The 19049-nt window shown below is 42.1% G+C and overlaps 2 protein-coding genes and 1 pseudogene across 4 annotated transcripts in view; all 3 read left to right on the top strand.

The window, feature by feature from the left end:
• The first annotated feature begins 2836 nt into the window (after nucleotides 1-2836).
• LOC311257692 (protocadherin alpha-8-like) lies at nucleotides 2837-9232 on the top strand (annotated as a pseudogene). Its single transcript has 2 exons — nucleotides 2837-4789; nucleotides 8355-9232. The product of its transcript is annotated as a protocadherin alpha-8-like (transcript).
• A 692-nt stretch (nucleotides 9233-9924) lies between these two features.
• Nucleotides 9925-12671, top strand: LOC311257687 (protocadherin alpha-3-like). The gene has a single exon (XM_084353504.1). The coding sequence runs from the start codon at nucleotides 10083-10085 to the stop codon at nucleotides 12459-12461; it is 2379 nt and encodes a 792-aa protein (XP_084209630.1). The 5' UTR covers nucleotides 9925-10082; the 3' UTR covers nucleotides 12462-12671.
• Nucleotides 12672-13275: 604 nt separating this feature from the next.
• Nucleotides 13276-19049, top strand: part of LOC311257655 (protocadherin alpha-C2-like) — a 172652-nt gene continuing 166878 nt past the window's right edge. Inside the window, exon 1 of one of the 2 annotated variants that reach the window (XM_084353422.1) lies at nucleotides 13276-15863. In XM_084353422.1, coding sequence (XP_084209548.1) covers nucleotides 13506-15863 — 2358 coding nt within the window. In that variant the 5' untranslated portion in view covers nucleotides 13276-13505. Of the gene's footprint in view, nucleotides 15864-16390; nucleotides 18886-19049 lie in introns of those variants that run through there. The other variant, XM_084353417.1, reaches the window with a different exon arrangement.

Below are 19049 nucleotides of genomic sequence, written 5' to 3' on the forward strand. Positions count from 1 at the left end.
AGTTTTGTATATTATACATGAATGAATTAACTGGTCTGTGCTATCTGATTTCTTAAATGAAATGCATTACTTACCTGCTGCATCCAAAATGTTGAATTCAAAGTCTAATTATTACAAAATACATACTGGTCAAGTTAAGAATTTTGAATAGTCAGACTTTTTTTTTTTTGCATCTCAGGGGTTTTAGTCTGCTTTAGACCAATAAAGAGTTTTGTCTTCTAACTTGATCATCCATCTTTAAGCGAAGCATTTTAAGTACACAATATGTGTGAGTCAAAACAAGAGGACATTTCCACAGGCAGGCATTTGAGGAAGTCCATTACAATACCTTTCTAATGTATGACAACAGTGGAAACTGGCTCCAGCTAAGTGCCCCTTCTGGGCTGTCCTCACTTGACACGGTCAGCACATCCACCACGTGTGAGAACATCACAGCCATCTCTATCCTGGAAAGAAACAAACAGTTAATAATAATTAAAATTTAAATGAAAATAGCAGCCACCGTATGTCTCAACTGAAGCTTGAAAATGAACTAATGAACTGTGCTAAAGGTCACAAGTTGAATAGCTGAAGGGTGTAGTTAGTAAATTGAAATACATTTTATGATAATATAACACAAACACTCATCAGTAGATCTGGTTAAGAGTTAATACTATTTTGCAGACAATGCATGCTTGCAGGGCGTTTTTTTCCGAAGGTGCAGCTGTCTCTGCTTTTGTGTTTGCACACATGACCTCATCTCCCCAGAGAGATGAGCTCATGTACAAGCAGGGGAGCTTGAAATTCAATTTCATTCATTAAAGAAAAAACCTTTACGTGACCCTCAAATTTTGTGCTGGTTTAGCACTTAGGAGGTGTGTGTGTCTTTGTAATATATATATTTTTAAAGAATAAAGGCTTTTACAGTATATGGAATCTAGTTTTGGTAGTATTTATTTTTGATTGGAGCAAAGTGAGATAGGAAACGTTTCCTTTCTATTCACCACTTGACCCTGAGAAGAGACACTGCCTGATGTCTGCTGCTCTGGTCCACTGCCGGACTAGCACACTGACACAATGATACATCAATGTGGAACAAAACACTAGAACAACCACCAGCTGGCACTAGTAGGCTAACACATGTGCACCATATATAAAGCCCCAATGTATTCTATGTATTAGTATGTATCTGGGGTATTATTTCCTATGCATGATATTTCTTAATAAGAAAAATATGATTTTAAGAGTAATATCTTACATGTGTCTTTTTAACAACTACTCATACCTTCCCCTTAATACCCTCATTAGAAAATAATTATATTTTGTATAGTTTTATTATTATATGAACCATGAGGGAGGGATATTACTGTGAAGGGGAATATATTTTACATGATTTGGAGACTCAAAACATCAGGGCGTGTGGATACAGCTGGTTTTCTTTGTCTGCAGCATTCACAGCTCCTGCATCCCTCCCCCTCTGCCTCCCCAGCCCAGCTTCCTTTCAGCACCATGGACAGTGACCTGCCTACTGGAGCTGCGTTGCCATGGCGACGTGCTGTCTGTTCGCTAGAGCTCGCGGTGTGCTGTGAAGCAGCCTGTAATTTAATATTCAGACACCCACCCACCACCACTACTGCACAGTGCAGCATCCGCCATCCGCAGCCTGCAGCCTGCAGACATCATCTGAGCATTCTCTGTAAAATATCACCGCTCCCTCTGCCTACTGAGGGCGGATTCTTTAAAAAAAAAAAGAAAAAAAAAGAAATGAGGTGCTTTGAAATCTGGCAGCACTGATGCAGCATGGGGTAACGATGGAGGCAGAAATGGGAGGAGGTGTTGCAGAATGCGGCAGCGCTCGTGCACGCGCACGTAAACGTTTGGCCTATTTCCAGAACCGATACGCAGCCGCAGCATGCGGGAGTGGTGGGGTGCGAGGAAATGGGTTTTTTCTTTTTTTCTTTTTAATGTAGGTCACTTTATTTCCTGGTTGTTGTTAGTGCAATCGTTATTTTTTTTCTTTTCTAACAAAATCCATTATTTTTTCCATTGCTGTGCTGCAGTGTGGTGAGGCTTTTGCGTGGAGCACAAGGCATGATTACGTATGAACAATGCAGACACATGAGTGGGCTCATCAGAGCTGCACTTGTAGGTTTAATCCATGAGATGTCGCTGCTCACCGCTGCAACAAGAGGAAGATTGTGGGTGTGTGCTCAGTAGATCACACAGAGTTGAAGCAGGCAGAATGTGGATGTCAACAGCTTTTCTACAATGTCCCGACCACAATGACACATTAGGTAACGCTTTATGTTAGGGTTCGTAATTTTGGGATGCAGCTCAAGAAGTCTCCTGAACAGCTTTGTAAATCTAAATCTAGAAAAAAATAAAGCCCAGTGTTCAACTGGTACGCTTTCAATGAATTAATCAATTAATTGCTGGGATAGCCATGGTGAGCAAATAAATGATTAATTTAGGTTTGGGTTTTACTCTTCTTGCAGGGAAATCGCCTTTACCTCATAATAAAATTAACACAGCTCTTTCCAGGAAACGTCCTTATTGTTTTGTAAAGACGAACATTAAAAATCCTCATGTGTATTTTCTAATTGTTTGTTTTCATCTTTGCACACATTCTCTTAAATATCAAGAAAAAATAAAACGGATGCTTACTTTCTTAATTAATAAATGAAGGTTAACAATAAAAGGTTATATTGTTATTTAAATGATATATATATTGACTAGATATGCGAGTTGTAGGAAAAGGATTATATAAAACAACACACAATATAAAAAAATAAAATTAACAACATGAAACAACAGAAATTTTGGAAACAGAAGCCTCGCTCTCCAGTTTGAAATATGTATTTTTAAATAGCTATTTCAGAATCCACTTGTAAGACTCAACCTTTAACACACAGGTAATGTTAAAATAAGACTCTTTTCTGGGCTGATATAACTTCAGCTCCTGCTTAGATCGTCTACTGCCTGAATGTAGATGTGAGGTAGTATTTCAGCAAAATCACATAGGCTACACTTAAAGTATCGTCGGCACAGCACCATCCTTCCAGTGACAATGGGTGGTGCTGTTACACTAAATATCACTACAGAGGTTTTGTGTGAGGAGCCTTTCTTTTGCATGTGCATTCAGTAACAACCCAAAGAGAGGGGTGAAAGAACGGACGCTCGTTCGTCAGTCAGAATGATGGTTCCCGCAGACATGTATTGCATTTTAATCGCAGGAGGAAACTGAAAATTCAAGAAGAATTTTGTGGACGTTGATTAAAAATATTTTTCCTAAAAAATGGCGATAACGGATATCAGAGGAAGATGGCTGGATGTGTGGATTTCCTTTTGTCTGGCTCTGCTGATTGGGACTCAGCTGGAAGGAATATCTGCTCAAATACGTTACACCATTCAGGAGGAGGTAAAAGTAGGCACTGCTGTGGGAAATGTAGCCAAAGACCTTGGATTAGATCTCGGAAGACTGGCGGACAGGAATCTGCGCGTCGTGTCGGGGACAAAGCAGGATCTGTTCAAGGTAAACCCGAGGGATGGAGTTTTGTTAGTGAACCAGAGAGTAGACAGGGAGGATCTGTGTGCAAAATCTGTTTCGTGCATCACAAATCTGAAAGCAGTGGTAGAAAATCCTCTCGAGATGCACCAAGTCATAGTTGAGATTCTCGATGTAAATGACAATTCGCCGAAATTTCCTGAAGAGAACTACACATTAGAGGTGCTGGAGTCCGCCGTAGTTGGATCTCGATTTCAGATAGAAGGAGCACACGACTTGGATGTTGGATTGAATTCCTTACAGGCATATAAAATAAATCATAACCAGTATTTTCGCCTGGAAACCGAGGAATTTGGGGAGGATGGAAAGGTCCCATTCCTGATATTACAGCGACCTTTGGATAGAGAACAAGCCGCTCAACACTCGTTACTATTAACAGCTACAGATGGGGGTAAACCATCAAAATCTGGTACTATTAATATCACAGTTAATGTATCGGACATTAACGACAACTCACCAGTATGTGATAAACAAAAATATACCATAACAATAAAAGAAAACGCACCTGCGGGGACATTCCTGTTGACAGTAAATGCATCAGACTCGGATGAGGGGATGAACGGTGAGATAGAATATTCTCTACGGAGTAAACACAGAGGACTCTCATCAGAGCCTTTTGATCTGGATAGTAGAACTGGCAGACTAACGGTGAAGGGAGGCCTTGATTATGAGGAAAAACAAGTGTATGAGATTAAGGTGCTGGCTTCGGACAAAGGTGCCGTGTCTCTCTCCACACACTGCAACGTGGTTGTTAGAGTGGAAGATGTGAATGACAACCCACCCGAAATAGACATCACATCCCTCTCAAGTCGCATCCGAGAGGATGCACCTCCTGGTACCGTGGTGGCGTTGATGGGTGTGACGGACCTTGACTCAGGTGTGAACGGGCAGGTGGTGTGCAGTGTTCCCGCTCATTTACCTTTCGACTTAAAGCCGTCACCTGACGGTCAGTCTTACTCTTTGGTCACTAAGGACTACCTAGATAAAGAAACAACATATATGTATGAGATTACAATAACAGCAAAGGATTTAGGGAGCCCCGCTCTGTCATCCACAAAGGTGATACAGGTAGATGTGCTGGATGTTAATGATAACAGTCCTTTGTTCACTGAGAGCCCATATACTTTTTATGTGCCGGAAAACAACAAGGCTGGAATGTCCATTTTTTCTGTGAGTGCGTTAGATGCTGATGGAGGTGAAAATGCGGCAGTCACATATTCACTCAGCCGGAGTCCAGGGCCCACTGTAACCTCATTTTTGAATATAAATGAAGCCAATGGCACCATATCTGCGCTGAAGAGGTTTGACTTTGAAGTTCTGAAAACGTTCCAGTTCCAAGTTGTGGCCACAGATTCTGGAGCTCCGTCACTGAGCAGCAACGTCACAGTGAACGTGTTCATTCTGGATCAGAACGACAACGCTCCAGTCATCCTGTATCCAGTCAGCTCCAACGGTTCTGCTGAAGGTGTGGAGGAGATTCCCCGCAATGTGAACGCAGGACACTTGGTGACTAAAGTCAGAGCCTATGACGCTGATATAGGATATAACGGCTGGTTGCTGTTTTCACTGCAGGAAGTTACTGACCACAGTCTCTTTGGTTTGGACCGCTATACAGGACAGATCAGAACACTTCGCTCATTCACAGAGACAGACGAGGCTGAGCATAAACTGCTCATACTGGTCAAAGACAACGGGAACGTTTCTCTCTCAGCAACAGCTACTGTCGTTATCAAACTTGTGGAGCCCAAAGAGGCTTTTGCTGCTTCTGATGTTAAAAGTGCCGCTAAAGTTGACGAGGAGGACAATGTGACATTTTATCTGATGATAACTTTGGGCTCAGTTTCTCTACTTTTTATCATCAGTATCATCGTGCTGATTGCGATGCAGTGCTCCAAATCCACAGACTATACTTCTAAATATCTACAAGAGACTAATTATGACGGGACTCTGTGTCACAGCATCCAGTACAGATCTGGAGACAAACGCTACATGTTAGTTGGACCCAGAATGAGCATAGGATCTACTATAGTCCCTGGCAGCCATGCAAATACACTAGTGCTACCTGACAGGAGGAGGGGATCTACAGAGGTAAGCCCATGTTTCAATTTTAATTTAAGCTTTGTTAATGTACTTGTGGAATTTATTGCGGGTTACATTATGGCAATGTCCTCCAAACAGATATGATGACCTGTAGAAACTAGATATAACTTTCTAAGCAAAACCTTACGGCTTTCACAAGGAAAGTTATATCAGCCTAACGGCATTTCGTTGCGCTGTCCATGGTGCTGACAGACAGGTTTGAATATATAATGGTAATTTTCAAGCAAACAAGTAAGTTTGCTTTTTAAACTTTATGGATTTTATTTATTGATTTCAAAGACTAAACGTGTGATTTGTATTTTAGCATTTTATTTTTTTTAATACAATTCGATTTTAATTCACGTGTAAATGTTTCTTTCATTTGCTGTTTTGAGCCTGCTGGTTTAACCTGTGCTGTGCATGGTGCTGAAATCTTGTTTTGATGCACGTTGCTTTTGGAGGTTTTGGCAATGCAATGAATGTCAGGTGCCCGGACTGAATAATCACTGTTGTTATGAATTAGGTTTGTATTTCCCATTAAGTTATTGTTTTGATGTCCAGCCACGTGTTTTGTATTGACAGATGTGAATCAATTGTTCACTGGAAAGTTGTTGAGAGTTGCGAAGTAGATTTTCAATGTGTTTCTCTTCTATTTTTGCTGATGGGGTTACATGTTGTTTAACTACGCATATTATTGCAGCTGTTACTGATTGTCCTATTAATTGTCTATTAACCACACACCTACAGTAAGTCCACGCTGACCGGTGGTTGCTGGGACACATAAACATGCAGTTGACTTGCTGGAGAAGGCAGACCTGAGCATCCTCCACAAAGTGAGACTGGGGTGCGTTTTTACTCATCAGCTCACCGCGTGTCCTTTAGGAGTTGGCAGCATGGAGGGACATATAGAGAAGGAGGTGTTGAGGTAAAACACTTGGATTTAGTATCGTATTGCAGCCCACAGGCCACATGGTGTCAGTGTGTGCTAATGGTTGTGTTGCTCAGTCTACACAGGCCCTGCCCATCTCGGGATCATTTCAGATGGAGGTGCCTTGCTGACGGAGTACACATCGTAGGCTCTGTATCAAGCCACATAAATATCGATTTATATTTATGTGTGAAAGCGTCGATTCGAGAGTCGTGAAATGGATCTATTTAGACTGCTCTGGTGAGCAGCTGGATCACTGTATTTGCTTCACAGAAACAATTCATTTTTTTGCTTCACAATGGGAGAACGAGGACAAAGGCGCCGAGTGAACTGCTGCTGGGTGGCCGGGATTTTGTTGCTGTGCTGTGTGGAGCGGATTTTGGCCCAGTTAAGATACTCTGTTCCGGAAGAAGTACAGGTGGGATCCTCTGTTGGAAATGTTGCCAAGGATTTAGGACTCGACATCAGCACTTTGACAGACAGGCGGTTTCGTATTGTTTCGGGGCCCAATCACGCTCTGTTTCAATTAAATCAAAACAATGGAGTGCTGTACATTGGGAAAAATATGGACCGGGAAGAGCTCTGTGAGGGCATCAAGGTGTGTTTGATAAACCTGAAAATTGTAGTTGAAAGCCCACTGGAAATACATTACGTTGGTGTTGAAATAACGGATGTTAATGACCATTCACCGACGTTCCCAGAGAGCGAGCAGCGGCTGGAAATAGCAGAGCATACTCCTCCAGGTACTCGTTTCCAGATTCATGCAGCTAGAGACCCTGATGTCGGCACACAGTCAGTTCGATTATATAAACTGAGCCAAAATGACTTTTTTGACATTGAAATCAGAGACAGTGAGGAGGACAAGATCCCGTTCTTAGTGCTGAAAAAGCCTTTGGATAGGGAGCAAAAGGCAGAACACCGTTTAGTGTTAACTGCTCTTGATGGAGGCAGTCCGTCAAAATCTGGGAGTCTTAATTTAACGATCACAGTGCTAGATACAAATGATAACCGCCCTGTGTTCAGCAAAGATACATACAGCGTCTCACTAGATGAAAATGCCCCAATAGGAACACTTGTGATACAATTAAACGCTACAGATTTAGATGAAGGCTCGAACAGCGAAATTGAATATATGTTTGGAAAAACACAAAAGAAAAAAGTGCATGAAACATTTGAATTAGACAGCGTCACAGGGGAGATTCGAGTGAAAGGAAATGTGGACTTCGAAGAGACTGAGATTTACAGATTAGATTTGCAAGCTTCAGATAGAGGCCAACCACCTTGGACAGCCGAGAGTAGAGTTGTAATTAAAATTATAGACGCGAATGACAACACGCCAGATATTGAAGTGACATCATTGTCAAATGTAGTCCCAGAAAACTCAAAGCCTGGCACTGTTATCTCTCTCATCAGTGTTACTGACAGAGACTCAGGCCTTAATGGGAAAGTTATTTGTAAAATCTCAGGTGATGTTCCGTTTGATTTGACACCATCCATTGAGGAAAACATGTACTCTCTTGTCACAAAGGGGCGTTTAGATCGAGAGACCGTGTCCCATTATGACATCACAATAACAGCTACTGACTGTGGTGAACCTCCACTTTCCACAGTGAAGACCCTGAGTGTTCAGGTGTCTGATGTAAATGACAACAAGCCAATTTTCAGTCAGAATCCGTTTGAACTTTATCTGGTAGAAAACAATGCCCCGGGCGCTTCAATATTTTCAGTAAGTGCTGCTGATAAAGATCTGAATGAAAATGCAGCAATAACATACCACATTGTGAGAGGTGATGGGCTGCACAGTGATATCACATCGTTCCTCAATGTCAACTCAGATAACGGACAAATATCTGCGCTAAAAAGTTTTGACTTTGAAGTTCTGAAAAAGTTCCAGTTCCAAGTTGTCGCCACAGATTCTGGAGCTCCGTCACTGAGCAGCAACGTCACAGTGAACGTGTTCATTCTGGATCAGAACGACAACGCTCCAGTCATCCTGTATCCAGTCAGCTCCAACGGTTCTGCTGAAGGTGTGGAGGAGATTCCCCGCAATGTGAACGCAGGACACTTGGTGACTAAAGTCAGAGCCTATGACGCTGATATAGGATATAACGGCTGGTTACTGTTTTCACTGCAGGAAGTTACTGACCACAGTCTCTTTGGTTTGGACCGCTATACAGGACAGATCAGAACACTTCGCTCATTCACAGAGACAGACGAGGCTGAGCATAAACTGCTCATACTGGTCAAAGACAACGGGAACGTTTCTCTCTCAGCAACAGCTACTGTCATTGTCAAACTTGTGGAGCCCAAAGAGGCTTTTGCTGCTTCTGATGTTAAAAGTGCCGCTAAAGTTGACGAGGAGGACAATGTGACATTTTATCTGATGATAACTTTGGGCTCAGTTTCTCTACTTTTTATCATCAGTATCATCGTGCTGATTGCGATGCAGTGCTCCAAATCCACAGACTATACTTCTAAATATCTACAAGAGACTAATTATGACGGGACTCTGTGTCACAGCATCCAGTACAGATCTGGAGACAAGCGCTACATGTTAGTTGGACCCAGAATGAGTATAGGATCTACTATAGTCCCTGGCAGCCATGCCAATACACTAGTGCTCCCTGACAGGAGGAGGGGATCTACAGAGGTAAGATGATTATTTCGATTTTAATTGAAGCTTTTTAATTGAAGCTATGTTTTTTGCCCTACTGGCCTGACATTGTGCTGTCCATGGTGCTGAAAGTTTGTTTTTGTTTTTTATTCGTGGATTTTCATTGGGCAATGCAATCAATGGCAAGTTGACTCAAGCGTTGTTCTGAATTAAGTTTATATTTCCCATTCAGTTAGTATTCTTACATCCGGTCACGTCTTTTTGTGAATCAATCTGTTTTGTATAAAATTGACCTAAGTAGCAGATTTGCAATGTCTGACTCGATGACATTAACCGAGAAAATTCGAACGTGATGTGTTAGTGTGCCATTTAACAAACGATGCATTTTATTGCAGATGTTATTTATCGTGCTATTAATGATTCGTAAAACTGCGCAACACGCTGATCAGGTGGTTGCTGAGAAACACAGCAAACATGTAGTTGACTTGCTGGAGGAGGCAGACCTGAGCATCCTCCACAAAGTGAGACTGGGGTGCGTTTTAACTCATCAGCTCATCGCGTATCCTTTAGGAGTTGGCAGCATGGAGGGACATATAGATGGAGAACGAGGTGTTGAAGTAAAAAACTTGTGATTTAGTATCGTATTGCAGCCCACAGGCCACATGGTGTCAGTGTGTGCTAATGGTTGTGTTGCTCAGTCAACACAGGCCCTGCCCATCTCGGGATCATTTCAGATGGAGGTGCCTTGCTGACGGAGTACACGTCGTAGGCTCTGTATCAAGTCACATAAATATCGGTTTATATTTGTGTGAAATCGTCGATTCGAGAGTCGTGAAATGGATCTATTTAGACTGCTCTGGTGAGCAGCTGGATCACTGTATTTGCTTCACAGAAACAATTCATTTTTTTGCTTCACAATGGGAGAACGAGGACAAAGGCGCCGAGTGAACTGCTGCTGGGTGGCCGGGATTTTGTTGCTGTGCTGTGTGGAGCGGATTTTGGCCCAGTTAAGATACTCTGTTCCGGAAGAAGTACAGGTGGGATCCTCTGTTGGAAATGTTGCCAAGGATTTAGGACTCGACATCAGCACTTTGACAGACAGGCGGTTTCGTATTGTTTCGGGGCCCAATCACGCTCTGTTTCAGTTAAATCAAAACAATGGAGTGCTGTACATTGGGAAAAATATGGACCGGGAAGAGCTCTGTGAGGGCATCAAGGTGTGTTTGATAAACCTGAAAATTGTAGTTGAAAGCCCACTGGAAATACATTACGTTGGTGTTGAAATAACGGATGTTAATGACCATTCACCGACGTTCCCAGAGAGCGAGCAGCGGCTGGAAATAGCCGAGCATACTCCTCCAGGTACTCGTTTCCAGATTCATGCAGCTAGAGACCCTGATGTCGGCACACAGTCAGTTCGATTATATAAACTGAGCCAAAATGACTTTTTTGACATTGAAATCAGAGACAGTGAGGAGGACAAGATCCCGTTCTTAGTGCTGAAAAAGCCTTTGGATAGGGAGCAAAAGGCAGAACACCGTTTAGTGTTAACTGCTCTTGATGGAGGCAGTCCGTCAAAATCTGGGAGTCTTAATTTAAATATAACAGTGCTGGATGCAAATGATAACCGCCCTGTGTTCAGCAAAGATATATATACTGTGTCACTAGATGAAAATGCCCCAATAGGAACACTTGTAATACAATTAAACGCTACAGATTCAGATGAAGGTTTGAACAGTGAAATTGAATACACGTTTGGAAAAACACAAAAGAAAAAAGTGCATGACACATTTGAATTAGACAGCGTCACAGGGGAGATTCATTTGAAAGGGAACGTGGACTTCGAGGACACTGAGATTTATAGGCTAGATTTGCAGGCTTCAGATAAAGGACAGCTACCTTGGACAGCCGAGAGTAGAGTTGTAATTAAAATTAAAGATGTAAACGATAATAAACCAGATATTGAAGTAACATCACTGTCTAATGTAGTCCCAGAAAACTCAAAGCCTGGCACTGTTATCTCTCTCATCAGTGTTACTGACAGAGATTCGGGTCCTAATGGGAAAGTTATTTGTAAAATCTCAGGTGATGTTCCGTTTGATTTGACACCATCGATTGAGGAAAACATGTACTCTCTTGTCACAAAGGGGCGTTTAGATCGAGAAACTGTGTCCCATTATGACATCACAATAACAGCTACTGACTGTGGGGAACCTCCACTTTCCACAGTGAAGACCCTGAGTGTTCAGGTGTCTGATGTAAATGACAACAAGCCAATTTTCAGTCAGAATCCGTTTGAACTTTATCTGGTAGAAAACAATGCCCCAGGCACTTCAATATTTTCAGTAAGTGCTGCTGATAAAGATCTGAATGAAAATGCAGCAATAACATACCACATTGTGAGAGGTGATGGGCTGCACAGTGATATCACATCGTTCCTCAATGTCAACTCAGATAACGGACAAATATCTGCGCTAAAAAGTTTTGACTTTGAAGTTCTGAAAAAGTTCCAGTTCCAAGTTGTCGCCACAGATTCTGGAGCTCCGTCACTGAGCAGCAACGTCACAGTGAACGTGTTCATTCTGGATCAGAACGACAACGCTCCAGTCATCCTGTATCCAGTCAGCTCCAACGGTTCTGCTGAAGGTGTGGAGGAGATTCCCCGCAATGTGAACGCAGGACACTTGGTGACTAAAGTCAGAGCCTATGACGCTGATATAGGATATAACGGCTGGTTACTGTTTTCACTGCAGGAAGTTACTGACCACAGTCTCTTTGGTTTGGACCGCTATACAGGACAGATCAGAACACTTCGCTCATTCACAGAGACAGACGAGGCTGAGCATAAACTGCTCATACTGGTCAAAGACAATGGGAACGTTTCTCTCTCAGCAACAGCTACTGTCATTGTCAAACTTGTGGAGCCCAAAGAGGCTTTTGCTGCTTCTGATGTGAAAAGTGCCACTAAAGTTGACGAGGAGGACAATGTGACATTTTATCTGATGATAACTTTGGGCTCAGTTTCTCTACTTTTTATCATCAGTATCATCGTGCTGATTGCGATGCAGTGCTCCAAATCCACAGACTATACTTCTAAATATCTACAAGAGACTAATTATGACGGGACTCTGTGTCACAGCATCCAGTACAGATCTGGAGACAAGCGCTACATGTTAGTTGGACCCAGAATGAGTATAGGATCTACTATAGTCCCTGGCAGCCATGCCAACACTCTAGTGCTCCCTGACAGGAGGAGGGGATCTGGAGAGGTAAGCCTATGTTTTGATTTCAGCTGAAGGAGTTTTTAATGCTCTCACTGTCCTACTTACAGACATGATCACCTTTAGAAACTAAATATGACATTTTTAAGGAAGATTTTTCTGCTTTCACAAGGAAAGCTGTATCAACTTATAGGCATATTGTGTTGCGCTGTCCATGGTGCTGACAGACGCGCTTGGTTATATTGTGGTGATTTTCAAGTCAGAATGTTGATGTTTGTTTTCCTGAACTTGATGGATTTCATTTATTGATTTCAAAGACTAAACTTGTGTTATGTATTTTAGCCTTTTATTACCAATCTCATTTTCTTAATTACCACAGTATTCAGTTTTAGACATCTAGATATATCCTGTCCACCGCTGGAGGGATCTAGTTGTTCCTATTCATTTGCACTAAGGAGGTATATTAGCTGACCCTTGAAACTTAATAGACTAATGTCCATTACAGTGCATTTAGTCTCCAAAAGTCTCCAAAATAACATTTTTCTTCAAGGGAATTTAGTGAATACCTTGCCTAGAATACACAGTCATTAAGCAATACTGTAAACAATACTGACATAATTTTCACTGCTATAATGAAATAACAAAAGCAAGTGTCGCTTAACTGATTGTTATGCTATACAGAATGGAAGGGAACTAGCTACCTAGAACGGTAGAAAAACAGATCATCCAAAGCTAAAACTGTAAAATATACTTTCGAAAATGGTCATCAAAGCCATAAATCAATTGTAGTTAAGAGCTACAATTTGCAAACACACTGGCTTCATGCTTCATGTCGCGGGTTGCTTATACAAAGGTCATAATGTGCCCAGTCCACAAGGTGTCAGTGTCATATCAGCATAAACTGTTGAGTCGGTTGGTCCTGCCCCTTACAGAGACGTTTTGTTCAGGTCGACAGAGAGGAGACAGCACCTTCAACAGAAACGAGTGGTGCCGTTGTTGCATTTGTACAGATACGTTGAAAATATGGGATATATTTCAGCTGTATATTTTGTGGAATAGGGAATTTCCTTTTTGCGTAAGGACCTGTGAGTGGATGTAATAATAATCAAACCTGAAACGATGGGAGCCGGAGGACAAAGACGAGGAATACAGTCATGGGGGTTTGCCCTCCGTTTTTCTGTGATGCTCAGCTGTGTGGAGTGGGTTTCAGCTCAGATAAAGTATTCAGTTCCAGAGGAGGTAAAAGTGGGATCTGTTGTTGGAAACGTTGCGAAGGATCTCGGATTGGACATCAGTTCGCTGGGAGAACGACGGTTTCGTATTGTTTCGGGAACAAAAGATGCTCAGTTTGAAGTAAATCAGAACAATGGCGTCTTGTATGTGCATAAGAACATCGACCGAGAGGAGCTTTGCGAGAGCGTTTCTCCATGTTTAATTAACCTAAAAATGGTAGCTGAGAACCCCATGGAAATACATTATGTGGGGGTTGAAATCATAGACGTCAATGATCATTCACCGAGCTTTCAGGAGGAAGAAAGAATATTAGAAATTTCTGAGTCCACTGTTCCTGGCAAACGTTTCCAGCTGCCAACTGCGCACGATCCAGATGTTGTCATCAACACTGTGCGCCTGTATAAATTAAATCAAAACGAATATTTTAATATACAAATTCGAGAGAGGGGTGAGGACAAGATACCTTTCTTAGTTCTGCAAAAGGCTCTGGATCGGGAAAAGCACAGTGAGCACAAACTGATTCTGACCGCAGTTGACGGAGGAAATCCACCGAGGTCAGGGATGCTTAATGTCACAGTCATCGTTCTCGATTCAAATGATAACCATCCTACCTTTAGCCAGGAGGTATATTCAGCGACAATACCTGAAAATGTAGCTGCAGATACAAGTGTGATCACGGTAAAGGCAACTGATGTAGATGAGGGCACAAATGGAGAAATTGAATATTTTTTCGGTGGCCAGCTTGACCGGAAGATATATGACATGTTTAGCTTAGATAAAAACACTGGTGAAATTCGAGTGAAGGGAGAAATTGACTTCGAGAAGGTTGACGTTTTTAAGTTAGACGTCCATGCCAGTGACAAAGGACAACCTCCAATGAGTACTGATTGCAGGGTGATCATCAAAGTGCTCGACAAAAACGATAACAAACCTCAAATAGAAGTGACATCCTTGTCAAACATGGTATCTGAAGACTCCAAACCTGGAACTGTCGTTTCTCTTATTAGTATTATTGACCAAGACGCCGGATTAAACGGTAAAGTGATATGTAGTCTTTCAGATAATGTGCCATTCGATTTAAAGCCATCATTTCAAGATAATATGTACTCGTTGGTTTTGAAACAGCATTTGGATCGAGAATCTGTTTCGCATTATGACATCACAATAACAGCTACAGACTGTGGCCAGCCTCCCCTGTCTACATTCAAAACTCTGAGCATTGATGTATCAGACGTCAATGATAATGCCCCACTATTTCCCCATAATCCAATTGATCTTTACCTGGTAGAAAATAACGTGCCTGGAAACCCAATATTTTCTGTTACAGCTTCGGATAAAGACTTGAATGAAAATGCGGCCTTGACTTATCATATAGTAAGAGAGGAAGGTGGCCAGGTGAAAATTACAGCGTTTTTAAATATAAATTCAGATAACGGACAAATATCTGCGCTGAAGAGTTTTGACTTTGAAGTTCTGAAAAAGTTCCAGTTCCAAGTTGTGGCCACAGATTCTGGAGCTCCGTCACTGAGCAGCAACGTCACAGTGAACGTGTTCATTCTGGATCAGAACGACAACGCTCCAGTCATCCTGTATCCAGTCAGCTCCAACGGTTCTGCTGAAGGTGTGGAGGAGATTCCCCGTAATGTGAACGCAGGACACTTGGTCACTAAAGTCAGAGCCTATGACGCTGATATCGGATATAACGGCTGGTTGCTGTTTTCACTGCAGGAAGTTACTGACCACAGTCTCTTTGGTTTGGACCGCTATACAGGACAGATCAGAACACTTCGCTCATTCACAGAGACAGACGAGGCTGAGCATAAACTGCTCATACTGGTCAAAGACAACGGGAACGTTTCTCTCTCAGCAACAGCTACTGTCATTGTCAAACTTGTGGAGCCCAAAGAGGCTTTTGCTGCTTCTGATGTTAAAAGTGCCACTAAAGTTGACGAGGAGGACAATGTGACATTTTATCTGATGATAACTTTGGGCTCAGTTTCTCTACTTTTTATCATCAGTATCATCGTGCTGATTGCGATGCAGTGCTCCAAATCCACAGACTATACTTCTAAATATCTACAAGAGACTAATTATGACGGGACTCTGTGTCACAGCATCCAGTACAGATCTGGAGACAAGCGCTACATGTTAGTTGGACCCAGAATGAGTATAGGATCTACTATAGTCCCTGGCAGCCATGCCAATACACTAGTGCTACCTGACAGGAGGAGGGGATCTGGAGAGGTAAGCTTATTTCCATGGCTAAATCAAACTTAAACTTTTGTTTAAATTGTGAATTTGTCTCTTCATCACTTGTACTGCTTCAACGAGGTACTAGCGCGCGCGCGCGCACACACACACACACACACACACACACACACACACACACACACACACACACACACACACACACACACACTTCACTTGTTTTGTGATTTTAAAATATGCTGTTTGGGCAGTGACTAATCGGAGTGATCGTGTCGCTGTCCATCGTGCTGAAACCTCCACTTGTAGCGCTGTCAGTGTGTTTTATTACACTACCGCCGATGGCATGTACACCTAATGTTTCTTAATGAAACCGTCAGTATTATATTTAAAATGTTCATCTTTAAACTCTGTTATAGATGTGGATGAACAAGCTATCTGGAAAGTAAACACTTGGTGTCAGTATGTGAGCAGAAAAGTGTTTCAAGAGAAGCCCTTTGTCAGATATATGGGTCCTCCCCTTTGTGGGATGGCTTTTCGGTACTGGATGCATCCTTTGCACTCACAGCGAATATTCAGCGTCTTGCGCTTTTGATAATACACAGGAAAATGCGCATATTATCTTGAGTCTATCTGCTTTCATATGATAAAGGAATCGTCATTGTGACTCAACGGGACACATTTTCATCTGCTAATTATGGAGCAGAAGGGACTTGGAGGATCGAGAGAGCAATGGCGCTGGATCGCTTTCATTGTTTCATCAATTCTGCTTTGGAACAGAGCTTCGGCGCAGATAAGATATTCCATCGCTGAGGAAGTTAAAGAAGGAACTGTTGTTGGGAATATAGCGAAGGATCTGGGATTAGAGAAGAACACATTGAAAGAGAGAGGATGTCGTATTGTTGAAGGCTCAACAGAGTCATTTTTCCACGTAAACCAGGATGATGGAATACTGTATGTTGACCGAATAATTGACAGGGAGAAGGTTTGTGAGCGGAGCAATGTGTGCTTGATCAACTTAAAAACAGTGCTGGAAAACCCTCTAGAAATTCATTACGTGACTGTGGAGGTACTGGATGTGAACGACCACTCTCCCACCTTCTCAACGAAGGAATCACGCCTCGAAATTTCAGAGTCGGTGTTACCAGGCCTGCGCCTCCAACTGCAGGCAGCACGCGACCCTGATGTCGGCCAGTTTTCGGTACAGGAGTATAGACTTAGTCCTAATGATCATTTTCGTTTGGAAGTCAAAGATCGTGGAAAAGATGGGAAAATACCCATATTAGTTTTACTGAAGACGCTAGACAGGGAAACGAAGAAAACTCATACGTTGCTTCTTACAGCAGTTGATGGAGGGAAACCAAGTAAATCTGGAACAGCTGAAATTACTGTTGATGTCATTGACGTCAATGATAATATGCCAGTTTTTAACGAAGACACGTATTCGGTACTTTTAAAAGAAAATTCTCCGATTGGCACAACAATTATCAAAGTGAATGCTTCTGACTTAGATGAAGGATCTAATGGTGAGATTGTGTATTCATTAGGCAAAAATGTGAATAGCAGAATAGGTGAACTATTTCGTGTAGATCCAGCTACAGGTGAAATTATTGTTCAAGATCTGATAGACTTTGAATTAGAGGAAAGTTATGAAATTGATATACAGGCGTCTGATAAAGGATCAGCTCCTTTGAGGACAGACAAAAGTGTGTTGGTGAATATTGTTGATTTAAATGATAACACTCCTCATATAGAGGTTACATCATTTTCAAGGGCAATACCAGAGGATGCGAGACTGGGAACCACTGTGGCATTAATCAGTGTTCATGATAAAGACTCTGGTCTTAACGGGAAAGTTATTTGCTTTTTTAATGAAGATGTTCCGTTCACATTATCCCCTTCAACACAAGACAACATGTATTCTATTATCACAAAGTCTCCCCTAGATAGAGAAAAGCAGTCCATATATGATGTTACAATTGTTGCAAAAGATGCAGGTGTACCGTCGTTGTCTTCTGAGAAAAGCATAAGTATTGTTGTGTCAGATGTGAATGACAACCGTCCAGAGTTCTCAGCCAGTCCTTATATATATTATATTACTGAGAACAACTCTCCAGGAGCTCCACTGTTTTCTGTGAGGGCATCAGACCTCGACGAGGGTGATAATTCTCGTATTTCATATCATATTTTGAGAGATGGATCAGAGAAAAACAAACTCTATTCACTGAATCTTAACATAAACTCTGAAAATGGAGAAATTGTGGCGCTGAAAAGTTTTGACTTTGAAGTTCTGAAAACGTTCCAGTTCCAAGTTGTCGCCACAGATTCTGGAGCTCCGTCACTGAGCAGCAACGTCACAGTGAACGTGTTCATTCTGGATCAGAACGACAACGCTCCAGTCATCCTGTATCCAGTCAGCTCCAACGGTTCTGCTGAAGGTGTGGAGGAGATTCCCCGCAATGTGAACGCAGGACACTTGGTGACTAAAGTCAGAGCCTATGACGCTGATATAGGATATAACGGCTGGTTACTGTTTTCACTGCAGGAAGTTACTGACCACAGTCTCTTTGGTTTGGACCGCTATACAGGACAGATCAGAACACTTCGCTCATTCACAGAGACAGACGAGGCTGAGCATAAACTGCTCATACTGGTCAAAGACAATGGGAACGTTTCTCTCTCAGCAACAGCTACTGTCATTGTCAAACTTGTGGAGCCCAAAGAGGCTTTTGCTGCTTCTGATGTTAAAAGTGCCACTAAAGTTGACGAGGAGGACAATGTGACATTTTATCTGATGATAACTTTGGGCTCAGTTTCTCTACTTTTTATCATCAGTATCATTGTGCTGATTGCGATGCAGTGCTCCAAATCCACAGACTATACTTCTAAATATCTACAAGAGACTAATTATGACGGGACTCTGTGTCACAGCATCCAGTACAGATCTGGAGACAAACGCTACATGTTAGTTGGACCCAGAATGAGTATAGGATCTACTATAGTCCCTGGCAGCCATGCCAATACACTAGTGCTCCCTGACAGGAGGAGGGGATCTACAGAGGTAAGATCAAAAGTTTGACTCTCTCTCTCCTGTAGTTGTTTTGTTTATTTTTTTGTGAATAACAATGCATACATATATCAATCACATTCTCTTTGGTTTGAAGCTTGTGCTCAATAATATTTGCGGTAATCTAATTCATTGATATTCATGGTTATGAAACAAGC

Source organism: Pagrus pagrus (assembly GCF_965226575.1).
Source record: "Pagrus pagrus genome assembly, chromosome: 5".
NCBI classification, from domain to species: domain Eukaryota; kingdom Metazoa; phylum Chordata; class Actinopteri; order Spariformes; family Sparidae; genus Pagrus; species Pagrus pagrus.

Bases quoted from the DNA above. Each gene is read 5' to 3' on its own strand.
- LOC311257687 (XM_084353504.1), top strand. From the start codon at position 10,083: ATGGGAGAACGAGGACAAAGGCGCCGAGTGAACTGCTGCTGGGTGGCC.